Here is a 23,982-nt window from a genome sequence, read left to right on the forward strand (position 1 = left end):
TGGAGCTTGGAGCCAGGCTGGCCACCAGCTCTGCTCTGCAGGGCAATGTGCAGCAGCACAGACCTCCACAGCCTGGTGAGCAACAGGAGAGCCGTGGCTGCACTGGGCAGGAAATCAGATGTTTTGCTCCATCCTTCAACAAAGCACAAACCCAGGGATTTTTCAGGCACCTCCATTTTTACCTCTGGTGATGCCTGAAGGATGCAGGCAAGTACTAGATGATGCTGGCAGGGAGAGAAGAGCAGGAGGTCCTTTTGCAGCCATTGCTCAGCTCAGCTGGAGCAGAGGGTGGTGGGGCTTTGGCACGTTCATCCCCTGGTCATCACCTGTGAGGGGTGCACAGGGGACAGAGTACACTTCCCTCCTCATCCCCCAGCACAGAGCACTCCCACCCAGCACCACCCTCTGAAGCAAATCCCTCAGCCAGGGCAACTGCAGAGTACAGGGAGCAGCAGAAGAAATGATTTTATTTCATCTCTGTGGCAAGTAGCAGGAATCCCTGTAACCTGCTTTGCAGCAACAGCATCTCTGAAGAAACATTTCCTGGCTGAGCAAGAAAACCCTCTGTTAAAAAATAGCCTTAAGGAAAGCCAGCTTAAAATCCATCTATTTCTAATTGAAGAACCCAAATTCCTAATTTCTACCTACTCCTGCTACCCCAAGACACAGCATGTAACACATCGCTGCGCACCGGCACGCGGGCCAAGAGCTGAAATACTCCATCCGTCCGTCCGTCCATCTGAGGGAGGGAGATTCATCAGATTAAAGATCAGCAAGATTTAAGAACTGGTGGAGGATTTATCACAGTGCTTTTTGCACTCAAGTGCTTTATGCACTCAGCTGGGATTTACTCAGAGTTGTCACTACTCGGGCTCTGAGGAGGAAGTACGTGGAGTCCTTCTACGTTTCTCATTCAGTGAGACATCTGAGCTTGTGCCTAAATTTACTCAAGAGAAGGGTCTCCTTGAAGACAGTACAAGTATTCAGAGGCTTCAGTGTAGGCATGTGTTTTAAATATCTTGTGAAACTGAGGCTTGGGCGCAGTAATCCATAATACTTTTCACGTTTCTAAGCCTGGCCCTGGCCCCATTTCTTTCAAGTTGCTCAAAATCTTCACACATAAAAATTTTCCATTTTGTGTCAGTTTTACTAGCAGCAGCAATCCAAGCAATTCAAATAGTCTCAGGGACAGAGTCACAGAAAAACAGCATTTAGGCAGGTACTTGGGCTGCATCAGAAATGGAGAATTATAGAATGATTTTTAAGGTTAGAAAGGACCTCCAAGAGCATTATGTCCAACTGTCAACCCAACACTACCACGACCACTAAACCGTGTCGGAAGTACCATGTCTACATGTTTTTTTGAACACCTCCAGGGATGGTGGCCTGAGACCAGGGGCATGATCATGTCCCTGCTCCTGATGGACACTATTTCTGATACAGGCCAGGATGCTGGTGGCCTTCTTGGCCATTACCTTTATTCTTATTTACCCCATGCTGTAAGAGTTCAGCTTTGTACTCCTTCAACTGTGCAATTTCTGAGCACTGCCTTCTCCAGATATTTCATGTGCCATACAAAAGTATCATAGCTAAAAATTCCCATTACACCAAACACCTTTGGAAAGAAACCACTGAAAACAGCCTTTTCTCTAACAGAGATACCTAGCAACGTACAGAAATAGCTGTAAAAATAACAGAAGAAGCCTAACAGCTGCTCTGCATCCATCTATCTTTGTGTTGTGTTTCTGGTGGTGGCCACCAGCAGATGCCCAAAGTGCAGGAAAAATCAAAATCGACACAACTGCCACACATTTGCTGAAAAAGATCTGAATTTCCAGCTATTTACCTCATGTGGGAGCTGGCCTTCTAAGCCATCTTGCAGCCCACATAATGCTCTTGCAGACAGGAACCAGGAAGGAACGTTTTAATGCCAGTAAAGGCTTTGCAATGCTTCCCCATGAGGCAGCTCCCTACGTAGACCAGTTTTATTCCGCTTCTGTTTAAGAGCAGTGTTCCCAGGCTGCATTTCCAAAAGGGCTTTGGTTTTACAGCTGTTATGACAGTAATTTTCTCAGCTCTGCGAAGTTGCCTCGTATCCTGTTTGAACTGGCTTATCTCTGTTTAGAAGTGATGTTCCTACACGGCGATCTTCAGGAACAGATGTTCTGGCTGATCCCACATCGCAGCGCTCAATGTATTACACGGCCCCATTTTGAAACAATTAGCCTGTCACGGTTGAAAGAAACCTAATGGTTAGCTACTTGTTCACTTTTGAAAGAAACAAACAAAAAAAGAATTCAGAAGTAATCTATGAGTTATATTTTTTCCAAGTATGCCAAGATGCTCTAAAATTACAATTTGTTCAGATGGCAGCATGTCCTGGTTCAGCTGCTGGTCCCGAGATTTGTCATCTGGAGGAAAAAAAATTCTCTGGGCAAAGCTGCTGGCAAAGAGCTTCCCCAGCCCCAAAAGTGACAAAAAAAAAAGTAATGAGAATCTTTATTTACACAAATTAAAGCTAATGAATTAGCAAGGAGTGTTTAGAGCAGTGGCATTTGTAGCTTTTGGATCGCAGACTGCTGTCAACACATATTTATTATGGAGCACAAAGCAGTCTGATCACCATGTCTTTAATGGGAGACGCTCTGCAGAAGATTGCAAACACCCAACTGAGGGCCAGGTACCCATGGTTGGGTCTCCAGTCATCTGCAGCCAACAGCTTGGGAACCATCCATGCAGGGCACTAACACAGACCCAGTAAATCACAAGAGGTGGTAAAGGGCTGTAGTGCCATAAAAGCCAATGGAGCTACACACAGATTTATATCAGCTAAGAATTTGATCCCCTACATTAAGTGGCAACAATACCCATAAAAACAGAGCTCGTAGGCCACTGTAACAAAATTATCTCCCTTTTAATCTCATCGAGATTCCTCCAGCCTAGTCTCACTTGGAGAAATCAGTCTTGTGGTCATGCAGATCCAGACCAAAATGAGTGAGCACACAGCAGAGCCCATCTACCGCCAACACCCATCTCCTACTTATCCCTGTCAGCTTTGCACCTTCCTCGGTGCGATTCACAACCCTGCATCGTGTTGTCCTCCTCTGCCCCTGTCGGGTGCACACACACGGCAAGGCGGGTGGCTGAGCAAAGCCCCAGCTGGCAGCCCCACGGCCGGCGTTTCCTGGCCAGCACAGGCTGCGGGAACAAGGACGGCGACAAGCCAGCTTCCAGCATGGAGCAGTTGCCAGGCCACATGTCCCTGCTGACATGCAACCTGGCAAGGACAGGTCCGGGCTGCCAGGACCAGGCTGAGCAGGAACAGCATCTCCAGGAGCAGGCTGAGAGCCCAGGCAGGAAGAGCATCTCCGGTCACAAGAGCAGCAGAGATAGGAGATGAGCTGAGGGTCAGGAAAGGGCTTGCAACAACCAGGAACTTCAGTTAACTGCCCGAGGCAGCCTGAAATAAAGTTCCTTCTCATATTAGCTGACACCCAGTGCAACTGCATTTTTGATCATCAAAGAAAAACCGAAAAAGCTTTGCTCTCTGCAGTTCCTCACAGACCTTAGTTGGGAAGTAATCCTGCCACTCAAAATTCTAGCAAGAGAAATACTTTCTCAGGCTCCTGGAGGGACCACACAGTACAGACATGCCAGAGACCTTCTCAGATATTATACATGTGTATCAGATGTGAAACTCTTTTCATAAGTACATTTTACTCTCAGACATATAGCCGTTAAAATGGGAGTCGCTGAACTGAAGGCTGGGAGAAAAGCAGTGAAATGACTGCAGGGACCCATCCAGGTCACTGCTAACTCCAAATTCATGTTTAGCAGCCAACACTCCTCAAAGAAAGGTTAGAAGATGAGGTCTGATCACTTGGAGGCTCTCAGGCCAACAGTGCTATTGCAAAAAAGGTCATTGTGGGATTTAGGGTAGGTTCATCTCTATCACCCCCTGATCCCTGCTATCCAGGGAAAGACCCTGCATAGAGAGACCCACCTTACCCCACAGAAGGTGTTTCCAACAGCAGAATTGACTCACATACTTGATGGCTTGTTCCAAAACCCATAAGGAGGTGCAGAGGGCTAGCAGAGATGCAGGTATCTTCATTATCCAGCAAATTTAATCCCACCCTCAGCAAGGACACAGCAATAGGACCTCTGCATAGGCTTATCTTTTGCAAACACAGAAATAATCATTTTGTGATGAAAGTCAAAGCATGGACACAGCGCTCACCCCCCCCCCTAGAATATTCCTATGGGGTTCATCACTGGTTAAGGTGATTTTGGCTCCCCACCACTCTCCCAGACTGCCCTTTCTGCCTCTGGGTTCCTGCACATACCTGGGAGCGCAGCACTCGGGGACTGGATTACCAGGGTTATAATTCTTGGCCGTGTACTTTTAACTACAGTGAGGCACTGGCAGAGCTCAGCACACTAATTCACCTCTGTGTAAACATGATTATTTTAAATGAACTCCAGACGATTTTTAACTATGAAAACATCTCTAGTTTTTGTAGCATTTTTAAGTGTTCAGCTCAGAGTTGTTTTCGTTATGGCAAGAACGTACCTTTTCTTCAGTTTACAAAGAATAATTTCAGAATTCATGATGTCCCAACACCCCCCACACACTATAGCACAACACCTAAACAAAATTCACAAGTCTGAAAATTCACTAAGTCTGTAAAAAGCTGTAGCAGCATTTCACAGTCAGGATTTTCCCTCTCTCTGGCCATTCCTTTCCTCACGAGCAGGAGAGCTTTCTGGTTTCAAAGCCAAGTTGAAGAGAAGCAAAACCAGTAAGAAGCATTCACTTGGCTGCATTTCTTCGAGTGTTTCTGGTGTAGGGTTCCCATTATAGCTTGTAAGAAGTGGCAGAAGAACACTGTGTATACAGTGTAATGGTTGTTCTTTCTCTGAACAGACATGCTTCCAGGAGGCGGCAGATTAAAGAACTGGTGTTACTTCAGACAGAGAAGAAAAACATCTTGCCAGTTGTGTTTATTTGTAGGGAGCCATGATTTATGCTTTCCCATTTGTAGAGAGGTTGAGAGAAATGGATCACATGGGCTCTGTTTAGATAATCCCTGAGGACATTCAGACTGCATCAGGCAGGGAGAGATAGTTGTTTGAGGATGAGAAAGGCTGGGAAGTGGTAGGGAGATGGGAGATTTCCTCAAGAGCCTTTAATGAAATTCAAGGCTCTGACATTCTGAAAAGATTGAGTGTGGGTTGTGAGAATGAAACAATTAAGATAACAACAAAAATAGTCCAGGTAGGCAGGGAGGAGTGGTTCTTTGCTGTTATTTATTGACCCAGTGCAGAGGGAAAAAAAAAAGAAAAAGAATGCTCACCACTAAAGGATCTTTACCTGTCAAACAGTACAAGAAGAAGATGCAAAACTGTTGCTAGAAGGACAAAGAAGGATCTGTCACCCTCACCATCACAAAGATGCCTCTTTGTGGTGTGGTCCCCATCTCATACTTCTGTACCCTCCTGGTTTTAGCAGGACTTGCAGAAACCAGCCACTATTATGCCTATAAAGGTCTGTAAGAACCTAAAAACCACACGGGCTCTCCCTGCCCTGAACAACACCTCTATTGAAATCAGAGGAGGCAAGAGTGTGACCGCTTTAAAAGCAAAACACATCTTGCAAAGATGGCTTCAGTTAATTGATCTGGGGAAACAGAACAAAGCAAACCAAAATCACCTGTTCAAAGTCTGGCATCGAAAGAGGCAGTGGCAGAGCAGTCTGAGCACAGAACGGGGAATACTGCCAGTCTTGAGCTGCAAAGCTTATGGGCCAGAGGAATCCCTTGACTCTACAGCACCTGGCACTGCAGTGCCTAGAAAGCTGCAGAGCCATCGGCACCCCCAGATGGAAATGCTGCCCCAGCAGGGGCTAGGTTTCACAGCCAGCACCACGTCTGACCGTGGCGCCGTGCCCACTGCTTTGCCATAGCTGCTGATTAAGGAAACGCAGCAGGGGAGGGAGCGAAGGTGGCATTTATGTGACAGATGCAGGATGTCAAATGCCCTTCTCCAAGGGCACATCAGGCAGAAGAGCACAATTTCCAAGACTGTCAGAATAAAAAGAAGGCGGGGGGGGGGGGGGAAATGACAGGATGCCACTCACCCAGCAAAATCTCCAGTCACTGCAATAAACATCTCCCAGGACCTATTAAAAATAAGCTCTAAGTCATTGTTTCAGTGGCAGGATTTGTACGTGGAGATCCAAGTCAGCTGTCCAGGTGATAACAGGCTGTGGGGTGAGCACGACTGGACATATATTAAGGAACAGGCACCAAGAGGAACAGAATTTTTTCAGTTGACAGTAGGAAATCGGTGTGCCGAGGCTATAGAGCAGGGAACAACCCCAGTGATGTGACCCCAGCAGGTCCCTGCACAGGGGGCTCTGCCTGCAGCTACTTCAAGGCAAAATGAAGCATTAGCAACCTTAAATTGCAGGGCTGGACACTCCTGCCAGGAAAAGACAGAGCCAAGAGAGAGCTGAAGAGCCAGAGCTGCTGCCTTGCCTGCCCAGGGCAGGCTGGATGAAGGCAGGGCGCACCCTGCCTTCACTGCCTTCCCCCCAAACCTCCCTCCCAAACCTTCCTCCCAGCAGCTGCCCAGGCTCCCAGCTCATTGGCAAAGTAAACAGCAGCAGCAGGATTGTGACTTTCCAGGGATTTTTAGGTTTTTGGGTTTTAGTAGTTTCTTTGCTCAGCACCCACTCAGCTCGTCAGATGACTGGTTTTGCATCTCTCTTTTTCCCAGCTGTTTTTCTGAGACCTGCCCTAGATCTGCAATGGCAATTACACAAGCAAGAACCCCACTGGCTTTTAGTTCAAGCCATTTCAGGGGCTTCATGTGTTCTGTCAAGGTCCTCAACAGCTTCAGTGCAAGACCCATCAGCCTGGAAGACCTGCAGGCCTTCAGTATTGAAGTCTGATCAGAACAGTGATGCTCCTCTGACCCAAATAAGTTCAACAGAAGGGTGAAAAAAGCACCTCTTCCCAAAATGGCCCTTTCTTGGACTGGAAATACTGGTCAGCTGGTCACATCAACATAGTGAAACATTTCAAAAATTGTTATTATTATTGTTTTGGGGTTTTGGTGTGGGGGTGTTTTTTTGTTTGTTTGTTTGTGTTGATTTTTTTTGTTTGGTTTGTCTGTTTTGTTTTGTTTTTTGGGGGGGAGGGTGTTCGATTTCTGGAAAAAACTTCTGTTGCAGTTCCCTCACATAGCTCAAGGATACCACAGCATCAAGATTTGGATAAATTCTTTGGCCACATTTGCAGGATCAAAGCAGCAAAATCACATCCACCTCCTGGAAGAACTGGCTGGAGGAGGCATCAGCGCACAATCCTAGCGATTAATATTTTTGTGACAATTTCTGAAAGATGTGTCTCTAAATCAGGAGTGCAGCAAAAGAAGGGGAGGAAAAAAAAAGAAGAGAGCTCCATCAGAACACGCCTGCCAACCAGTACAAACATCACAATGCTTACAGGACAGCTTTCAGTCCTGCACACAGAACGCTGCTGGACACCAGCAGAGAGGATGAACTTCCCACGTCGTACCAGCTCCACAGGATGCAATCCTCCTGCCTTCCTGCCTTAAACTCTTGTGTTGAGTGTTAACAGTGAGCTGTTAAACAGCTGCAGACTTCCAGCTCTTCAGTGGCTACACTGCAGACCGGGATCCAGCAAATTTTTGCACATGGGTAATTTTAACCATCTGAGCACTTAACTCCCGGGGAGGAGGTTGGCACAGACATCTTTACCCAGTCAGGAGAGAAACGTTATCGTGTAGCCATTTGTAAAGCACCTTGGAAGGTGAGCAGATGCTTTTAGCAGCTGATTTTGACAACTTCCATCTCTGAGCTATGAAGGAGAACAGGAATAACAAAAAATCACTTTATCCCATTTTCCACAACTCTGATAAGGTTAAGTGTGCATGGAATTTTCTGCTGCCTAGACTGAAACCCAAGATAACTCAGCTGAACAGGGGACAGGTGACACGGGGTCAGACAACCCACCTACCATCCCATGGCTGGGTCCTGCCCCCGGAGCCTGTGCTGGCCTGGGAGCAGGGATCAGACTGCAGCCTGTGCCAGGAACAGCATGATGTCCCTGCAGATCCTCCTGTTCTCTTTATTGCTGCTACCATTACCATACAGCATTCTCTCTTTTTTCTTCATGGAATGGGAGAGAAGGAGAAGAAAAAACAGCAATCTGGATTTTGAGCACCTCCCTTCCAAATTTTATCTATCCAAGTCAGAAAAGGATGCTCTACAAATATAAACACTTCTGACATTTCAGTTTTGCATTTTCCTATGTTGCAAGCCCAGTCCATGAACAAATACCCTTGTTCTAGTGCCTTTCTAGCGTAAGACATGAGGAAGCTTCACTAGGATTTCAGTCAAATAAAAAAATAAAGCCAAGGTTTTGGTTTCCACACTACAATCCTGAAACCAAATAACACCCCTCTACTCCCTCCCCACCTCTCTACTGCTGAGAATTAACTGAAAAATATAGCTGTATAGAGGTGGGGTTTTAATACTTTTCCTGGATGGAATACTACTTGATGCTGCTAAGCTTTGATGACATACCCCAATGACTTCCTTGGAAGAAATCCATTTAGCAAGCTTGCAAATCATGCTGTTTCAGTTCTGTGAGTGCCCATGAGACATGTGCACTCTCAATCATAAAAGCTGTAGAAACAAAATGGAACTTGGAGACTCAGACAGACGAATTCCTTATCACGGCTTGGCTGTGTTCACAGAACATGTGCTTACCATTTCCAACTCTGGAAAACTGTTTACAGGAATCTGAAATACAAGACTGAATCCAAAAGTAAGAAATAGATAAATTTCTAGAGCAGTTTGTTTTTTTTTTTTTTTTTCCCCTTTCCATTTCAAAGGAAAAATGGAGACTGATTAAAACCAAAACAACACCCTCCCCCCTCCCTGCAGCCTTCAGTTTTTCCTAGGAATATAAAGGCTTGTAATACAATCTAGGCACAGGGTGCCAGATTTACAGAGGTCCCCTTACATTTATGTGGCAGGATACTTCATTCTGGGGAAGGCTTTGGGAAAGGAAAGCCTTGCACTTTCTTTACCTCTCATAAAATTCTCTTGGAACGGGAAAAGCAGAGGCTGCAGTGGGGATGAACAGTAAACAGATCCCACTGCCACAGTGTAATCCCCACCAGCAGCACATCTTTGAAGCACAGTGCCAGGAACCCAGAAGCTTCCAAAAAGATCAGTCGGTCATGTTGAGTCAGGAGAGAAAATAACTCTAACAGGGAATTTTCTAAACTGATTGAAAATGGTCTTCCCTGACATATGGCATTTTCTGACATATTTTCTTAAAAACACTATTTCTTCAGGATTCAGTCAATGACAACGCCTTTGACTTAACTGCATTTGTTTCCAAGAAGACGAAAAGAAGCGAGTTAGAGCAAAATGTGAGATGCGCAGTGCTGCAGGCAGTAAAAACTGACACAGTTATTTTCCTGGTACGATGAGACAACTGCCTCTTCCATTGGCCAGGGCTGTCTCATCCTTGCCTGTGCTCTCTCCTTGCCTGTGTTTCCATCTGCTGTCTCCTGTCTGATCCTTAGTTTGTCAGCTGCCTGCATGTCCTCAACTCCATCACTGTGCTTTGTTCAGTGAGGCACGGTCCTGATCCAGGCCTAAAGCTCTCTCTGGGTGCAAGAACAGTACAGCTCGTTTGCTATTGACACTGCAACAAAGGGGCCCTAAATTATATATTAGCAGCCTAAAAAAACCTAGCAGCATTAACTACACTCCTAACAGAGTGCTTGGAACAGTTTCGTGAAGGTTTTCTCTTGCAGGAAAGCAGGTTTAAGAAGCATATTTCCTCCTCACTGTGCCCTCTCAGCTGTTCTAATGCAACCACTTGACACCCTACTGCAGTGGCTTGCTGTAGGGTGAAAGAACATCTCTACCTTCCCCAAAAAGGCTGCTGTTTTAAAAAGCCCTGATGGTGTCAATAATCTGATTTATGGCACAGTTTCCCAGACCGCAGCACCAGCACAACCTCACAGATACTCTTCTCTGCTCCTGGTGGCTTGTCACGGTGTAAGAACTTCTAGAACCAGCTTTAACACTGGAGATGATGCTCATGGCATCACATGCTGAAAACCAGCTCCCAGTAATGCTGTCTCATCTGTACCATTTCTTTTTTTTAAGTGATGTTGTATTTAGGATGAAGCCTGACATGCTTTTACCCATCACCCAAATCTACTATTTACATGTCTGTCAAGACAGACTAGAAATCAACTCTATAAGGTGCTAAAGAGACTCCCTTTAAAGTTGAATCCTCTGGATATTACCTGCCTTGGACAGTTGAAGCTCTCTATTTTCTGTTCACCCTTCTGCAGCAAATCAGTAGAACTTTCTGGTCAATGAGATCAAAGTAAAACCAAGAGGAACTTCTAATCTTTCTCTATTATGGAGAGATTAAATCAATGCAGGCTCCACAAAATAAGTATAATGAGAATCATTCACATTTATGAGTATCTGCAACAACAAAGTGCCTCTCATTAAGTGATGCACTGAAGCTGTGCAGTTGAAGTTATATGCTCCAGTGTCACGACAAAGTACAAGTCAATCAAAAAGGAGCATTTATTCCTAGCATTTGAGAGATGCTTTCATGCCCCAAGTTTTTGAAAGTATCTCCTGTTTTCCATAGGCACCTCATGAAAATCTCAGACTGGATGAGGAACAGATCAAAATCTGTGTTTGCCCTGCTTGGAAAAGAGCTCCTCTCCTAGTTTTCCTACTGGAAGATGTCTGAATTTATCCTTTTTTTATTTTGCTTGGATGCTGCTTGGCGCAGACACTCCTACCTTTCTCTCCAACCACTGCTGGACTGACCACACTGTCCCAATGGAGGCATCAAAAAACGAGCAGTCCCTGCAAGGGTGACTAGAAATTACCAGGCTTCTGAAGGGTTGAGACTGCAGCAACGAGCTCTGTCTCATGAGAAGGAGAAATTTTCACTGAAAATTGTAAACAACCAACCTTACCTACCCAATCTCTCTCATTCAGACATGTTTCAAGATGGGGGGAAAAAAAACACCTTCAGGAAACAAACATCAAAATGCTGAAAAAATTCTTATAATTCCATAAAAAAGAAATTCTTCATGACAACAGTACAAACTCTAATGGTATTTTTTACAGTTTTGAATTACTGTCTTGTGACAGCAGTCTGAACAAGCTCTGAGGATACTTAGAATTTTCTTCCACACTTTAGTTCCAAATATATTTCCCTTTGCCTCAGGATTTTGACAGTACTGACATCATATCAAGCCAAGCATCTTTATCCATCAGTGATACAGACTTTTGCCCCGGATTTTAACACCAATCACCTCCACACTCATCTGGACATACAGTATATATTTAAATAGCCTTTATTGACATAAACTCACAACGATTCTGAAAGAATTGCATTTTATTTGCTTAAAAATAATTGTTATATTCACAAACAAAATCTTTGCCTAAATGTATAATCATAACAAAATTATTAGAACAACAGTAGAAAATAAACAATTCAGAAAGACTGGTTTTTGATGAAACACCCAGACACTAGCCAGACAAATGTGCCAATGACCAAGTCTTCACACAGCAACTGTCATAAAAAGCCATTAAGTTTTTTTTAAAATGTATCTGTCCCTGAAGAATCTGAATGGCCACGTGTACTACTCACACTCTCTGTTTGGTTATTTGTGTCCACAGAAGGCAGCTCCACTGATACCTTTGCTCCAGAAATGTGGGAAGTCAAATGTGGGGCAGCATCCTCTCCTAAAAAATTTAAAAGAGCAGAACAAAACATATTATTTGCTGTCTATGACAAAACTAAAGTGCACTGAATCATCTCCATACTGCATCACTCCATAGAAATGCGAAGGCACAGACACTGTCACTGTCTGCAGTCTGGAGGTGTTTCAAAGAGCACTGGTTTAGCCATCAGAGTTCTCCTTATCAGGTAACAAAAGATGAATTTCTGTTCATACAGACAGGGTTGTATTTACATACACACACCCATACAGACAGTCACACACACACACATATAATCTCCAGTAGGCCCAGAATCATTTCAAATGTGTATACTGGTGTTTTCCACAGAAATTAAATGAGTCCTGCAGATACTAGCAGTATTTCTAAATTCTACCTGTTCATATCAAACCCTTAGAAAACATTCAGGGTGTTCAAGACCACATATTTATCCACAATCATAAACAGCAAAGCAACTCAAGTTGAAGCCATTGGCTAAAAGACTTATGGACAAAAACACCCTATCAATGCTTCAGCTGCCCAAAATACGAGGGAGAAGTTAGTTTAGCTCTCCCCTGTCACCATCCCATTTCCCTGACTCATTAAGGGTCCTTCTTGCTACTCCTTTGTGGTTTATCTCCCTTCTTTCATCTTCTGACAGACTCCAGAGAAAATGTAAACAGCCTCCCACCCTGGAGATGTGACTTGCAGGACTTTACAAGCCACATTCATCTTCCAGCAAGCCCTAGACAGCACCTTGCCCCTTCCCACTCATGTGATCTGACCCTGCACAACGGAGGATCTCCTGGGAGAGGGACGGGGCCCAGCAGAGCACAGCCACCACCATGCCAGCAGACCCTGCAGGGGAGGAGGACATGGCCCACAGAGCTTCCAGCAGCACTGGCTGCTGAGCAGCTGTGAAAGGTCACTGCAGTGCTGAAAAGTCCTCCTGCCTGGGAACCAGTAGAGGGGTAGAAAACAACCTGTAGCCAGACACCAGAGATGAAAAGGGAAAAGGGTCACAGGCAAGAGTTACTCTGTTTAGCCAGAGAAAGGAGATAAGATGAATCTTTTTATGGAGCATGGGGAGCAAGACATGCATCAGGCTACAGACACAAATGAAGGAGGACAGAAGAAATGGCATGGGACGAATGGTACAACATTCACAGAACTACAGAAAGAGCATTCTGAGACTGCACTTGTCCTTGGGATGTTTCTTTTCAGTGCAGCAGCTACAAGCAAAACAAACATGTATGAGTCTCTGTACAACAGCAAACGCTCTCTTGGAGTTTGTTCTTATTCCAATAAGCTGTAACAATTCTCCCTTCTTCTGTGATAGACTAGGCAATTAAAACATTATTTTCCCAATAAAACCAAGAAGCTAGGCTTTCTTTCACCCCAGGTAATTATCTGCTATGTCACTGTAGTAGTAATCTGCTTTCATCCGACTTGTAGTAAGGCACACTTCAAATGGCTAATTAAAACAACAATAACCCACTGCTAAAATCAAATTTCATCTGCTGTTTTTCACGCTAGAAGAGCCAACAGCCTGGGAAGTCAAGCACGAATGAGGCCAAAGCCAGCAAAGCCAGTACATGGAGCAACCTGTGCCAGCCAAGCTCCCTGCCCCCCAGGAAGGCAGGGCTCTGGAGTGGGAGCAAGAGCACAAGAGCATTTTCTGTGTCCCCAGGGAATCAACACGTCCCCTGCTCACCACAGCCACTTAGTCTTTGCAAGAAGCAACATCCATAGTTTCACTGGACTACCCTCACTAGCTGAACAGCGTTCATCACCCCCAGCTCAAATCTCTCTCAAAGCACAGCTGCCAACCTTTGGCTTGGCATAGGCTTGAGGAAACCCACCACATGAGCAGTAATGAGACATGAGAAATCCTACATCTTCTGGACATTACTCAAAAGCACATTCATGGTAACACCACCAAGATGTGCAAGCACATATGTGTTTTGTTTTTCCAGAAGTACTTCCATGAGCTTAGTCTGTAGCCACGCTTGTGTGATAAAAATAGGGTATTCAGAAGGGGAACTGAAGAAAATCAAAGTGTTTATTTGGTTAGATGTGAAGCTGACACACAGTAAAGACGTGAATGTGTAATGCCCAAAGAAACTCTGTAAATCATCCCACACGCTAAAGCTACTCTCCAACACTAGATGTAGTTTGATGCTTTCAAAGCTTAACTTTGTTAATAATTTCCACAGTCATGTCACATTCCATGATGTCATTGTTTCAACAGCTGTTTTCAGGTTTGTAAAATAAAAGAGAAAAAGGGGGGTTGGCGGGGGGATGGGGAGAATATTCCCTTATCCCAAGGATCTGTAGTAACTTCCCAAGTATTTGATCCTGGGGTGCTGAACAAAAGTATCATATTAGTCTATGTTCTTCCTAACACATACTCTAATGTATTTTACAGACATACTATAGTTCAGTTTTATGATAGACATAAAATGTTAAAAGGACAGAAAAATTAAGAGTAATTCCATCTACTTGCTCAACAGAATGGTTACCAGGCCCTGAGTTATCTAAATATCTGAAAGATAAACTTAAAAATACTCAAAGTAAATATTTCCCTTTTTTAAAAGACAGAAATCTGAAGTTTTTGACTTTGTTAGATGCAAACAGAAAATACAGAACCTGAATTTTCAGCATTTTATCTTTAAAAAAACCCTATGGATACCCTGTCTCAGCTACATGGGAGATTCTGCTCCATGATTTTAACATTCCAGGATAGAAAGCTGCCAGTCCTGAAACTTCATGTTGGCCCAATTGTACAACTGCTAAGTTACTCTCACTTGCACTTTACCATTATCACCATAACCACCTAAGATGGTTTCCTCTTAAACACTGAGCTCTTCAACACCACAAATAAACAAATTGCAACCGTGCTTATAATCTTCTGATCTGCCATAAAAATGGAATGGAAAATTCCTCTGTTTACAGAGCAGTGCAGGACAGGAAGGCAGGTGATCCTCCCAGGTTTTTTTCCCCTCTTTAGAGGCTCTGGAAGTACTCAGTACAATTTTGTAATCATGTACTTAGATGTATCTATAAAAATTTTCCTTGTTAAAATCCAATGAATGGAACATGTGACCTGAGGTGACCTCCAGCTCTCCAAATTCATTGTCACTGTCTAACAGAATACATTCATATAAACTGTGAAAACTGACACTTGTAATAAGTGTGTAAGGGTCCTTGACAGGTAGAAACTCAACAGTGACTGAAAACATCTTGGTGACCCACTGACAGAAAAGGTCAGATTTGATTAGAAATTTTTCCTCTTCTTGGCAATCTATAACAAATTCATGTACAGTACTAAATTTCCCCATCTTTGTTTAACAGAAACATAAAAATTAATGGTGTGTCAACCATCCAGTGACCTGTGAAGGGAGTTTTTCTCTAAGAGGCACTGTCACACAGAGAACATGCTCCATGCAAGTGTATCATGACTGTAAGTCAAATGGAAAAGGAATTAAATGCACTGAAGGGAAGTTTGGTTACTAATACCATATGGCAACAATAAGAACAAAGAAAAAATGTTTAAACCTTTCTTTTAAAATTTTTCTATTTGGTAAAATAAAAAGACTAAACAAGTCTGACTTTTAAGCCAAATGAAAACCACATACTTTAACTCCTTCAACTCAGTGTCCATACATTAAATAAAACTTTCATTTTTAATCTATCCAAAGGCAAATGAGACTCATACCTTGCAAGTGAAAAGAGCTATCTTCAAGACAAAATACAGGGAGAGGTTTGAAGGATCAGGACCCGGGTTATTGTTTCAGTATAAAACCAGAACTGTAATTACTGTAATTACCTACGTATTGCTTCCGAAAATTTAAAAACAACCATCAGTCCCCAGCAACCCTCCCTGTACTCTCAAACGTAACAACTGAAGCAGCTAACTTCTAGAGCAAGAATAAACTTCCAGGCTTATGTAAAAACAACTCCAGTGCAGAGCTCTCATTCCTTTAATAGCACGGGTTGATACGAATGGCTTGTTTCTTCTTCTGCCAGATTCCAGCTGCTTCACTTTGTTTATTACTGACTTCAAAGTTTAAAACACTGTCCTGTCCCAACAAATAACTTCCTCCAGATGGCATTATCTCAAGTATTCAGAGCACTGGGGATAACGCAGCACCTGCAGATGTGTAACTCAGCATCTTAAAACCTTCAAAGAAATTCCCTTTTTAATTTTTTTTTCCTGTGTCATTCCCCTATTTTGCTTTTTCCTGCACAAAAAAAAAAAAAGAGCTTTACATCTGGGATATAGTTACAAAGACCACTAGCAGGGAAACAGAGTTGTCAGGAATTCTGCACATTAATGACTGCAAAGTAGAAAAATATCTACAAAGGTAACAGAACCACTACCAGCAGAAACGCTTCAGCTCCTCCTGTAAGTGAAGATGTGAGATGTGGATTTGTGCCAGTCAGTGTCTGATCCATGTCTCTGTGGACATCAGGATAATACCAAAGAAAAATTCACTCATTTTCATATGTGGTTGTACAGGCAAGTTACCAAGCATTAGCAATCTCAGAAGCAGCATTTTCAGTAAAATCAGAATTATCCCAGACTCGCTGGGCTAGCATACATTGATAAGAAACATCCATATTTTGATGTGAGCAATTCTGAAGGCTACACTGATAGGAGAAAATAGACTGCAACGTCTGTCACCTTACTGAATGACAATTACATACAGGATTTCCAGTTCAGACTCATGTCCAGCTATACCCTGCATTGTGGCTACATAATTCAATGCCTCTGGAATTTAATGGCTTATACAGCTGAAAGTGTGTAAGGTAAGGAACTAGTCACATGGCCTTGATTCAGTAGAGAATACAACAGTCTCAAGAATAAGCAGGACCATCAACAGTTCCCCAAATAATCCAACCATTTGGATGCAATTATTCTCTATTCATTAGAAATTATAACTCCTCCACACTTCTAACCCTGGCCACCTTGAAACCATATTTATGTTACTGTGGAGAAGGTGTCCTTCCTCAGATCTGCCAGAAATGAAGCAAAAAATGCTTAAGCACGTGTGCTTTTTTTTTTAGGGCAGGGGCTCTGCTCTCCTTGTGTAAATGTTCTGCTAGGCGTAGGGCCCCCGGCTGCAGGTCAGGCTCCTGCCTTCCACTTGGGTAGAAACACAGAAAGCAAGCACAAGATACTCTGCAAATGCATGCAGCTCTGTTTTCAGCACTCAAAACCAGACTGCTAACTTAGCTGGTTTCATGACAAACAAAAAAGACTCTGGGCAAACTTGGGCCAAATTTCTAGGGCTGAGTTACATGAAAGGGATAGATTTACAATTAAAACACTTCAGTTGTTTTACAGAAATGGACTGACATGGGTAGGAGTTCAGCCAAAAATGTCTGGATTTAAAAGCATGAGTCTACTGCTTGAGCTGAAAAAACACAGTTTCATTCTCAAAGGCTTCAGCCAACTCATAAACCTCCATAAGTGGGCCACAGACACCAGCGGAGACAGAAAACTATATAGTGTGAGTTCAGTTCAAGTTTTGACCTAAACTTGGCAAATTCCACCTTCCCATGGTGTGATGTACTTACTTACAGAAACTCTGCATATAAGCACACAGAAGATAAAATATGCATACACACACAAGCTTTTCTTTTTTGTTTGTTTGTTTAAACCCTAATGTATATCCTAGCTATAAATATTTCTGAAAAGAAAATAAATTCAGAGCCCAAGTCAGTAAAGGAGGGTGGGGACACAGGCTATAAACACACAGCTAACAAATTTTTCAAAGCAGAATATTTGAAAATGATTTTTCCTCCTCTCAAGTCTGAGTTCAAGGTTCAGTAGTTTTCCAAAACATGCTATATTCCCACCAATAGCAACACTAAACAGAACAAAAACTAGAAATACATAAAATAAACTAGAACCAGATTTTTCAAAATCCTAACGCAGAGACTGGTAGGGAAGGGCAGACAGAGAGCAGCTCCAAAAACATCTAGGAATGAGATTGCGGAGTTTACTAAATAAATATTTCCTTTTGGTGCCTAAAATCTGCTCTGCTGCGTTAGATCTGGCATACTGTGCTCTGTAGAACATCTCACTGCTGAACAACTTCATTCCCTGGCCACAATTCTTGCTGTTGTTTCCTAGCAAATCACTTCCCAAAAGATGTGCGACGATCTTTCTAAATATCTACAATAATTATTAACATTAAGAAGAAATATTAAGAAGTCAAATTGTTTTTTTCTGTACAGATGCCTGTGATTTTTGGATGTGCAATTGGCTAGAAAAAAAACAGTCTTTTCTTAACTTTTAAGCACTGCTGCTTCTTGACTGCAACCATTTTCTTGAGGAGAACTGAGATGAGGGGTCTGTGGTAAATCTTGAAGCAGCAGCTTTTATTTCAAAGTAAAAAAGGAGAAAGAGTTGGTTCATTACTGGCACAGGCTTTGAAAAACACCAGGAAAATGTGTATCTTCTGCAAGGCCTGAGAAGAGGAGAAATCTCCAAATCCACAGGAGACAACTTAGGTAAACAGCTGGTGGAATCAGGAGAGTCTGACAAGTGATAATTAAAAACCTGCATATCTAATTATGTAATTAATATTTTCTTTATTCAGTAGAAGTAAATATCACCTACATACCAATCTTTTTCGCATTTTCTGCAAAATCTAAGAGGCAGGTAGACAGGAAGGTAATTTTCAAAGTATGCTTGTATAATATATTCAGCTCTGTTATTCACACCTTCATGTCTGGGGATCCAAAAGACATTTAATGCCAGTATCTTAAGCAAAACAGAGAAGCTCAAAAAAAAAAAAAAAAAACCCAAACCAAAAAACAAACCAAGTAAAACCACACACAATGATTGGTAGTAGGAATTCACACTAAATTCTAAGATAAAGTTATGCAGACTTCCCTCAGGATGCAGAATCATTCACTGCAATCCTAGCACATGACTGGCTCCACTGAGACCTCGTATCTTAATATTAATTGCAGCAATAAAGCCTCCAGCTTATCTACATCATAGCACAGTGCTAGACATAATAGCATCCATAGCCTACATGGGGAGTGGCAAGTCAAAAAATAAATCAAAGCATCTTTTTAATTCTTAGAAGTTACATGGCATGCTTTTACTTAAAAATATTTTAAGAATAATTTACACAAGTAATTAAAGTTGAATGAATTCAGCGAGGTTTCATCATAACTGAAGGTTGCAGTGGGTTTGAAAATTAATATCTTTCCAGTTCACGTTTAAAATGCAGATGAGTGTGCCAGTGAGGGGATCCCCTAAGCAAATGATGCTCTTTTACAGGTAGTGTACTGCCCAGGACACGGACTGGGTTACTCTGGAGTCTCCTCTTGCCTTCAGATCAAATTGGCCCAGGCAGTTAACTTCCCAACAGCTACATCGACACGTGGCTCGTGGCTCGAGCCTCCAGCCATGGCAGCAATCAGCACCCAGATTTGAATGAAAGCTAGGGGATGGATATCAGGAAGAAAAGAGAAAACATTCTGGACCTCATGCCACTTCAGGCAGTGCTGCAGGGTAAAATTTTCTCTTTGCAGGTCACTCTTCACATATAATGGAGTCACCAAGTGCATTCTTACAATAAAAAAATTAAATAAGATACACTCAGTGTAAAAAACCTGTTCAAATAACAAGTGTTTTTCTAGATGTAGCTGTATTTCTCTATTCTGAATACTTAAATATTCATATGAATCTATTAATTTGTTTTGATAATTTTCACTTAAAGTAATGGAAACAGTTTGCCCAGGCTCCTATTACTGTATTACCATTACAAAGATCTGGTATATTAAAATGCTCATACCTACAGCACAATTACTCTTTTTTTTTTTATTACATCTTTTAAAAAGGAGATTATTAATGTTTTCCCTATGAAAAACAAACAGAACAAAACAGCACAAACCCAGCCCTACACAGCCTTTTCCAGTGATCATTCTAATATACACTAAGACATCTCTACACACATTTCTAGCACATACACTGACAAACTTGTTTAAAAGACCTACTTTCAAGCCATTTGTTAAACAGCAGAAGGTGGTCACTGAAGGTCTTGCTATTTGTTCATATAAATCAACTGTGAAAAAAATGTATTAGCAATTCTAGGAAGTTTAGAGAGACAAGCAATTTTTCTATTAGCTCAGGAAGAATGCTGTTGTAATCTACATAAGTAAGAATATGTTAAAATAAGGGAAATATTAAATGTCTTTACTGGAAGGTCTGCCAGGAGACAGCCATTATCTAGGTGTCCAGACCATGTTCTGCCAAAGAATGTCTAAACCTTCTCTTGAAATGAGTACCCAGAGTGATGACAAGTAGCACTGTCTCTATGATTTGTAACGCCCAGGACCAGAGACTTGGAAAGGTCTAAGAGTGAAGATATGTTTTTATCCTGTGCTATTTTAAAGTCAGTTAAATTCTAAAATGTTTAAACTTGGTCCAATAGATAAGCAGTCCTCAATAAAAAACAAATACAAAAACAAAACACCAAGAACAACAAAAAAACCCCCAACACAACAAAACAACACAAGAACCTTGGCCGGTTACATGGGAAAAAGTAGAACAAAATTCCTTTGCAGTATTTGGATGAATCTGAGCTCTAAATCAGTAGAACAAATGAACTGCAGAAACATATTGCTCTGTATCTATGTTGCACATTCAGCATGCTACATCACCTTTACTCTCTTAGACACATCACTACACATTTTAATATGAACATTTACATTAGGGCATCATTTAGGCAGATGTGTGTGTGTGCAGCTACAGAAGTTCACACAAGTTGACACTTTGAACACTGTCTGCATTAGCTGATGAGGACAACTCCTTCCAGTATCTACTGCCAACTTATTTTAGAAAGCATTGCAGCTCTTGGACATTCACTCTTCCCAGTCAAGCTGTTGGTGCCAAACCTGGTTTGCACTCAGTTCATCAATAGCTTTCTTCATTGCTTTGGGCCACAAGCATGATTAATAAAGCTTGTACACAGCATGAATAAAAATAATTTATCAGTTGTCTGGGTTTAAATATTCCTGACCAAAATACAGGGAAATCTGCACTTCAAGTAAGTGTGTACAGAAATGCAGTGGACACATGTGGGAGCAGGTTCCTTGCAGAGGTGTGGGCTACTGCATGCTGATGGGACACAACTTGTGGGAGTCTGTTCTCCACTCTAGGGCACACACAGCAATTCCTGAATTTATACAAGGTTCATAGGAAAAGCAATTATGGAAAACTCCTGAAGAAAGCAGCTTTTGCAGACCCCTCATATACCTGACTGACATAAACCCAATTATTTAGCACAATCCTAATCTGCCACAATGACACCCAGTATGTACCAGTAGGAAAAGCACAAAGCCAAAAAAATCTTATGTGCCTCACAGAATTTAATGGCTCCCCAGTATTTTACCTGAGGCAAATTAGTTCACATTATATAAACACAGATAGGAGCCCAAGTTCGGGAACGCTTACTCCAAAAGTATTGGATAAATCCATCTGCTTTCTACCAGTTTCTTGCACATGTTCACAGTAAGACCAGAAATTTATAAAATATTATCCATTATTTTCTTTCTCTCCCTCTCTTAAACATAATGAAAGAACTGAGTTCAGAACGTACTTAAAATTTAATACTTATAGAAATTGGGGAATGTTTCCCCTCATCTTTTCTCTGTCATCAAGAGTTACATAGCCTGCACAAGAGGACAAAGGCTTAAAGATGATCTGTATACAAAGCAACTGTGAATATCGCTGTTATTTGATGCAATGTTTGGGTTTTTTTTAATCTTGGAGATTGAGAATGTACATGTTGCAAGGTCTCCAGGAACATGACTGCCTCTACCACGTAGGAAGCCTGGCAGAAAGGCGCCTGGATTGTGCTTGGGACCTCTCAGTCGTTCTGCAATGCAGACTATAGTATAGATTTTACTGCCTTCCCTATTCCTTCACAGGTTAATGCAGACTCCTTGTCCATTGCTCTGTATTTTTAGATAGCTACTTGCAGAGTGAGCCCCATAGTAGCCGCAGCACAGCACTGTTCACACAACCTATGTTTACCAGGCACAGAAGGTTTCCTGGAAATGTATTCTCAATCTGATAAGAAAAATCCTCATTAAGAATCATTTGCTTGTTTAATTTTCACTTATTGAGCTTTAATGTACCATAAAAGTAAGTAATAACAACAGTGCCTTAAATAAATATTGCTTGTCTTGTACTCATTAACGTTTCAGAAGAACACAAAACTGCCTCTAGATACAGTAAGCTGCTGGAAAATGCAAACTAACCAATCACATAAACTAAAATGGGAGCTTTAAAGAATTTTTTGTTGAACACAGAGTTCAACAAAAATGTATTCTGTTCACTGTATACACGACACCAATGGGAATAAGAGCCAGTTCAAGTTCTAAGTTACCATTACTTGGGTAATAGTTTCAAGCTGCAAGGCACAGCTGTATGGGCCCAGCCAGACAGGCTATCACAGCAATGCTTTGATAGCATGGGGCCCTTAAGTGTCAGGATATAGAAAAGGCAGCAGTTGTTGGCTGTGAAAACAGTCTGATACAAACCAGATGGGGACTTACTTGATGGGCAACACAAAGGAAAACAATTGGCTCATTCAACAAAGTCAGGCCACTGCCCCAGAGAATTAACAGAAGACAATAACAGTCAACCAGAGTTGATGCAAACAAGAAACAGCCATGTGGTTACGGTTTAAGGAATTGTTTCTCCTCAGACTAAACATAAAGTTTTGATTTCTAATTCTTATATTCATTAATTTCAGTCTCATTTACAAGCCCCTTCTTCCTCCAAAGTCTTCCGTATAATTCATTTATGTAGCACCAGCCTTCACACACCTACTTAAACAAGAAAAAAAATTACATGACGAAGGCAGCTCTATTAATCTAACGTTTCCTGAAGAATGCCAAGACCACAGACAACTTTCTGAACCGTGTCAGAACAACGTTACAGATACACAGCACACGGTGTGTTATTAGACACATTTGCATGCATATGGCAGTATATTTACTCACCCTTTTTGATTTGAAATGCATAAAGACCAGTAGGTCACATGCTGGGTTAGCAGACTACAGATGTCTTCCAGTTTTGTGAGAAGTTCTTCTGGTTTCTTACTTAATTTTTTTTTCAGAAGTAAACTTTGTATCAATTATGTTACTACATAACAGTTTTGTCAGGCTACAGTTAAAAATCTATTAAAAAAGCTATTGCCAAGCCTTTTTGAAGCAATTGAAAACGAGAAAATTGGCGGTTTCAGCCGTAACCCAAAAAATCCCCAATCCATTCATTTTTTAGAAGCTTGCACAAGATTATGGTCCAAAATCTTAATTGCTCTAGCTGTTTTATTGCAGGAAATATGGAAGTGACATGTGCAAAGGTATTTTGATTACAAATTACTTACAGAGATTGCACAATAAGTCAGACCTCTAAGGGCCTTCTGCAATTTCACTCTCAGACTAAAAACATCTGAACTTTCTTTTCCTATACTTCAAATTATTCCCTCTGGCTGGCTCGGCACTGCAGCACTCGACACAAGTGTGAACAGTTGGATGGCACACTCTGAAAGAGTCACATACACAGAGATCCCAGCAGGTCATGTCTACAAAATGCAGTGGCATGCAGATGTCCTGGAGGCCTCATGCAATCAGTGTCCTGGGAACCACCAGCCTGCACACAACACCATCCATCCCCCAAACTTCACTGCTTCTGGAGACTGCTTGGCTAGTTCATAGATTTCTGAGCTAGTGGTACTGTGTGATGTAAACATCTCCTAAACACATCACTCAGACCTATGATGGGTACACACCAAGTCTACTCTTCTTTATAAGAGCTTCACTTTCTATGCAGACTTGCAAAAAGCAGCTGGGTTACAGAACTGAATGTATGGTTCTCATTTAACAGCCCACACTGCACAGACAGAGCAAGGGAGTTTCTCCTTAAGGTAAAAAACCCCTATCGTATTAATGAAGTATAGAATCAGGCCCTAATTTGCGTCTTCAGAGGCTCTAGCTTTTTGCCACCGTGGTTCTGAAGCATGTGAGCATGGCTTTAGTTCAAAAGAAAGACTAAAATGCAGCTTTGGCTGCATTCAAAACCACCACCACATGGCGTAGGTAGAAAAGTAAGGTTTGACTTCAGTTTCTGGCCATAAGCA

The 23,982-nt window shown here is 42.1% G+C and overlaps 1 protein-coding gene across 1 annotated transcript in view; it reads right to left on the reverse strand.

Moving 5' to 3' along the window:
- Positions 1–11,687: 11,687 nt before the first annotated feature.
- The window catches only part of KIAA0586 (KIAA0586 ortholog), a 51,944-nt gene continuing 39,649 nt past the window's right edge, over positions 11,688–23,982 (reverse strand). Inside the window, exon 17 of the mRNA XM_008947120.1 lies at positions 11,688–11,833. Coding sequence (XP_008945368.1) covers positions 11,688–11,833 — 146 coding nt within the window. The remainder of the gene's footprint in view (positions 11,834–23,982) is intronic.

Source organism: Merops nubicus, unplaced genomic scaffold (genome assembly GCF_000691845.1).
Source record: "Merops nubicus isolate BGI_N331 unplaced genomic scaffold, ASM69184v1 scaffold5299, whole genome shotgun sequence".
Lineage (NCBI taxonomy): Eukaryota > Metazoa > Chordata > Aves > Coraciiformes > Meropidae > Merops > Merops nubicus.